The 6000-nt window shown below is 52.3% G+C and overlaps 1 protein-coding gene across 1 annotated transcript in view; it reads right to left on the bottom strand.

Moving 5' to 3' along the window:
- Window positions 1–757: 757 nt before the first annotated feature.
- Window positions 758–6000, bottom strand: part of FAM174B (family with sequence similarity 174 member B) — a 31109-nt gene continuing 25866 nt past the window's right edge. The window contains exon 4 of the mRNA XM_067695829.1: window positions 758–2388. Within this exon, the coding sequence (XP_067551930.1) occupies window positions 2385–2388 (4 nt within the window). The 3' untranslated portion in view covers window positions 758–2384. The remainder of the gene's footprint in view (window positions 2389–6000) is intronic.

Here is a 6000-nt window from a genome sequence, read left to right as displayed (position 1 = left end):
GTCACACCTTCCTGAGCCGATACTGGACACGTGATCTGAAAAGTCCCCAAATGCTCGCAAAAGAACGGGAACCGGGTCTTTGGAATCGGGGTGCCCCCAGCTAAGGAACATCTAATCTTTCACCGAGGGAGGACGGCAGGAACACTGGGGGGTGTGGGATCCATTTGGACAGTGTTGTCCCTTTGGACCCCAAAGTTGGCCCCTCTGAAGCGCCCATGAAAAGAACAAAAAGAAGGCGGCATTAGAGAAAGGAAGTCATCCCACCCAGGTCCGATATTCCTTCCAGCTCAACTTTGCTTCCCCGAGACCCAACTCACTCTGCTTTTAAGAAACGGAACTTATCTTCGCAGAGGAAGAGCTGGTTACGCAGGTAAAGGAAGGCCCCCTGCAGCCTCCTGTCCCCATCCCACCCTCCTTTCTCCCCTCTGCCTGGGACCCCACTCTCCCCAGCACTGGTCACCACAAATGCCTTGCCCACAACAGGGGACCTCTAGCCTCCCTACCACCACCAGCTGTCTCTGCACCTCTGGAATCCCACAGAACTTTGTCACTCTGGCAGGACTTAGAGGCAGAGGGGCCTGGGTGGGACCTGACCCCTGAGCTCGATCCAAGCCCCAGCACTGAGGCACCCAGGGCTTCAAACCCAGGCCCAGTACCTCCTCCTGGGCACCCCTTCTGCCCTCCTCTGAGCCTCAGGCCCACATCCCTCATCAAAAGAAGGCACCTTGCTGGCCTCCATCTCAGAAAACCTCCAAACTGATGCATACACGGTTCACGCCAGAAGCGTTTTTTATTTAAGAGCCTCTAGTGCCAAAGCTGTGGCGTCTGGAAGGTCATTCTCGGTGGCCGCCTCTGCCAGGCCTGCGACGAGCACCTGGCATACAGAGGCCGGCGTTCGTGCGTCAGGCAGAAGAATCCAGCTTCTCCGCAGATGGCTCAGACGCGGTTGTCGGAAAGGCAAGTGTGAGCCACGGTTCCAGTTCAAAGGTCCGGACAGCGCACAGCTGCTAGGCGGCCCATCCCGTTCAGTCACCACCCTGGCCCATGAGGACACGGCGGAGAGTAGAGATAAAGCAGCCCCCTGCCCCCCTCTGGCAAACAGGGCGGAGAAAGGGAGAAGGAAAGTCAACAAAAGAACCCAAATCACAGGAGGGAGCCGAGGACCAGCAGGCCACTGTCCTCAGAGTGGCCGCCCCTCTCTTCTGCAGAGGCTAAAGTGCCACCCTGATGGGCCAGGGCTGCAGAGCACCCATGCCCAGAGGGCCTTGGGGACCAGGGGACCCCAAAGCAGGGCAGCCCCTTCCCAGGAAACTGAAAAATCTGAAAATAGGGGCGAGTAGGGAAAGGCCAGAGTTTTCATCCCAAGCAGCGGAGCAGACAATAAACAGGCAAATTTGCAAACCCTGCAGAATGCCAGAAAACAGGAGATAAAAAAAATTACAAAACACCTTTCCAGAGAGAACAGAGTAGCCCACCCCCAAAGGCACTGCTAGGAGACTTTTGCAGAAGGATATCCGTTGCAGCAAATAACCCTGGGGAAATAGTGAAATGGGAGGCCTCTCTCATCCTGAGGAGTCAGCCCGAGGCCCTGCTTCCAGCAAGGGGCGGGCACTCGAGCTGCAAGACAAGCTACCACCCAAACCCGCCTGTGCAAGGGGCCTTCCTGCAGTAACCTCCTGGGTCCAGGTGGGTTCCTAGGCCAGTCTGGCCTGGACCAACTGCAAACGTAGTCCCTGGCAGTGGGCTTTTTTCAGCCAACCAAACCACCATTCATTTAAATTATCACAGTGATTTTTTTAAAATTCCATGCCTAATTCTGCTGAACCCTTTCGGAAACGGAAAAGAAAAGGAGCCACAGGACGTGTTTACATCTGCTACAAGCTGAGCAGCTCCGAGCCCTTGCACTCTGAACTTTCACGCGGCCACCACCAATGAAAGGCCAGAACTCGACCGAGCCCAGAAAGGCCACAAAGCGTCAGACATATAAAAGTGCGTGGATCCAGGAGAGCAGACTGTCAGAAACCCTAAACATGCCACTGAATATCCTTTAGGCTTTTCTTAGGTTCCTGATAACTTCTGATCTCTTTTACTTTTGTCGGCAGTTGCTTTAAAATTATTTTTTAAATCAGCATGCTTCCCCTTGCCCCTTAGCAAGGCAAAAGCCCTCTTGAGGGAATAAAGGGTGACATTTTAAAGGAGCGTCCAGAGGGTGGTGTCTCCTGCAGTGACATTCGGAGCCGACGTTCTACACACAACTGTGCCAGAGTTTCATAAATAATGTTTGTTATGGTTTCAACACCTCGGACGGGACAGCTTCCAGATCCTTCACACCCCCCAGCTTCAGCCGACCAGCCACAGGATGCCAACACGCTGGAGAACAGGTTTTACCTAAAAGAAGAAGAAGAAGTCAGTGGCCTCTGGCAGAGCCGCACACCCATTGTGACCCCCTCCGTAACCACGACCATCCTCCAGGCCACGCCGCCGTCCTAGCAGGGCAGTTGACACCCCTCCCCATGCCCCTCCAGCAGTGCCTCCATCTCTCTCACCCCCCATCTCTATTCCTGCCACACAAGCTGCCTTTTCAGCCCTTGAAAACGCCACCCTCCTCAACCCCAGGACCTTTGAAAGTGCTGCCTGGAACGCACACCCACTCCTCCAGGTAACGCCTTCCCTTCCCTCAGCTCCCACCTCAGGATGCTTTCCTAGGTCCCCACACAGACCCCTAGAACACCACCTCTCTTATCCTTGTAATCCTCCTTCCTAGCACTTCTGTGGGAGTATACACCGGGGCTCGGCAAACCTCCCCTGTAAAAGTCCAGAGGGTACTAAATATTTTGACTTTGCAGGTCCTCTAGTTTTCATGGCAACTGCTCAACCCTGCTGCTGGAAATGCTTGGCATGGCTGTGTTCCAATAAAACTTTATTTGTGGACACTGAGGTTTGAATTGCATTTAATTTTTACATGTTATTCTTCTTTTGCTTCTTTTTCAACCATCAAAAATGTAAAAATCATTCTTGGCTCAGGAGCCATACAAAAATAGGCAGTGGGCTGATCTGGCCCAGGGCCCTTAGCCTGCTGGCCCCTGGTTTATGGTTTATGTAATTATCTGATTCGTGTCTGTCTCTTGCCTAGACTGGGAGCTCCCTGAGGGTGAGACCCTTGTCGGAGCTTGTTCACGTTTAAACCCCAGCACCAAGCACAGTGTCAGACAATTGAAGGGGGTGCAAGAAATATTTGTACAATGGGTGAAAGTTGAAAAACTGAATCTATTCAAGACATCATCCAAAGGGATTTAGAAAAGGAGGGAAAATTTGAGAGGTCCCCAGCATCTATTAATGTTTGAACGTGGGCATTACATAATCACATGGAAAAACAGTGGAGACTTAATAGAACTTATCAAATAATAAACTGCTTTTCATAACGTTACATGATCCCAAATATAAATATCAGGTAACTAATTACTGAAAGATATGGACATCATATTTTTAGGAAATACACACTTAAGTACTGGGGGGAAAGGGACATGAGAGACGTAACGCGTTCAGAAAATGGTTCAGAAAAAAAAAATCTGAACACACACACAGAGCCATCATAAGACAAGTGAGGCAAAATTTTAAAATAGGAAAATCTAGGTAAAGGGTATCTGGGTGTTCTCTCTACTGTTTTTGTCTTGCAACTTTTAAGTTTGAAATTATTTCCAAATTTAAAAAAAATAGACATGGGTATCCTCGTATTGACCACTAGGGTCCCCTGTTCAACAGATTAGAGGAAGAAAAAGATAAATCCCCACGGCCATGTCCACGCTGTGAAGGCTGGTTTTCTTGCGTCACCCACATGCCCCCTCCTCTGGGCTAGGAAGAGGCGGGCTCACCCCCGCTTACTGACATCCACGGAGCCCAGACACCCCCACTCTACAGATGCAGCCTGAGGACCTCAAATGTTAAGACTCCCAGCGGCCTTGACCCCACAGTCAGGTCTTCCCCTGCATCCTGCTGCAAGTTCAATGTTGAGCGTGACGGGTCGGGGCCAGGGGACTGGAGACGGAGCAGCAAAGCTTTCAAAAACCAAGAATCGGACCAGAGTAAAGGGACCCGATTCCCAAGAGCTACCCAGAGCAGGTGTGCATATGAACAAAAGCAGACTACGGAGTCAGGTAGATTCAGCCTGCTGAATCTGGAAACAGCAGACCGTCAGAATTCGCAGAGATGTGAACTTTATATACCGCCAACGCATTGAAAATTCACCTTCGCAGGTGTCCCAAGATTGCTATTTCGTTGAACTGCATCTTCCGGATGCCCCAAGGGCACACCCCGGGATGTTCTGCCAGCTTCCCTGCCTGCACCCCAACCCCCTGTGGGCAGCTGTTGACTCCTTGTGCTTATAGGAAGAAACGCGCGCGCGCGCGCGCACACACACACACACACACACACACACACACACACACACAGCGGGTAGAGACGGAGCAGTAGGGGAGCCACCACGAACCATCAAGCACATCTGATTCCGCAGGCTCCCTCCTCAGCAGAACTAAATCTCCAGGGCTGCTCCTGGAAAAAGAAAACAGATGTGCTCGCCTGCCCCACGGGGAGCAGCTTCCCTGGGCGCGTGCCAACACCTCAGAGGTCACCAGCTCTGGACCTCAAGTCCGAGCAGTGTGCTTCGCTGCCCTTCAGACTCTCTGGTGTGACTGTGACTCGGGCAGCTCTGGGGAAAACCGACAGAGGGACTGGGGTGAGGAGGAAGGTTGTAAAGTCCCGGCCCTCTTCTTTTCATCCCGCTGTTCCCCTGAGGCCATGAAGCTTTGGGGCTCTCCCCAGGGGAGGGTCCTGGGGGGACAGGCTCACAGATGCAGCTCACCCGGCTGGCCCTACACCCGCTCAAACTCGCACCTGTCGACATGGTATTACTTCTTCCTCGGATGCCCTCACTCCTCCCTGCCCGTCAATGTGCTCCAGGCTCACTCCCTTGTCCTTCCAAACCCCCTCTAAGCTTCATCTCCTCTGGGAAGAGGTGCCAGGGAGATGTGCCCCTGGTGGCTGCCCACAGCACCCTGTTCTTTCCTCCCTGTGGCGTTTACCAGGTCCTCTTATAAGAGTCCATGTTCCTGGACACCCCACCTCAGCACAAGCTCCCAGAGGGCAGGGCCAGGCTTACCCATCCTGCATTTGCAGTGAGCTGGGTGCACGTAGAAGATGACAAGCAGAGATTTCTAAGAGGGATCTCTGGGCCCTTTCCGTCCTCCAGAAAAGCCAAACTGCTATTGACATCCCTGCTTTGTCACTAAGATTAACCAGAAAGGTGGTCCATGCAGACCCCGCTCCCACACTCCCTGGAAACTCCAGGTGAAGTAAAGGCACGTTTAGGTGCCATGACCCATGCTTATTCTCTTCCGACTTGCAACCGTCCTGTACAGCGACATTGGGTTACAGCCATCCCAGAGAAGGAGAGGGACATGCCCCAACCTGTCCCTGTCCCATGTTTTACAAGAAGTTTGTCTGTTGGCAGAAAGAGCCCTCCACACAGGAGCACCTGTCTCAGCACCTGTCTTGCACGCTGGCAGCTGACCCCTCGGTGCAGCAGACGAGGACACCTCAGGAAGACGGCACAGCAGCCACGGAATGGAGAAGCCGAGGGAGGAAACCAGGCCACGTGTGTGAGTTCTCCTGAGACAGACAGACATGAGGACCACACCACCAGGTGCCGGGGGGCCCTCGGCAGACTTCCCACTTTCATCCCAGGACGTCGAACACAAAAAAGAACAACTGAATAACGTGGCTAGCTTTTACAAAAGCACTGCTAGTTAGGATTATTTGTGTGTTTTCCTTTTTTTCCCCCTTTTCTTTGCCTGATCCTTACACAGCTCTATAAACTGTGTGTCCATGTAGGCGGGAAACTAAGTCAGATTCACTTAAACATGGATGGACCTAGAGCTTATCATACTAAGTGAAGTAAGTCAGAAAGAGAAAGACAAATACCATGTGATATCACTTATATGTGGA

The sequence above is a fragment of the Pseudorca crassidens genome, chromosome 1 (assembly GCF_039906515.1).
Source record: "Pseudorca crassidens isolate mPseCra1 chromosome 1, mPseCra1.hap1, whole genome shotgun sequence".
NCBI lineage: Eukaryota > Metazoa > Chordata > Mammalia > Artiodactyla > Delphinidae > Pseudorca > Pseudorca crassidens.
Note: the sequence above shows the minus strand (reverse complement) of the source record. Positions and strands in the feature narration are given on the sequence as shown.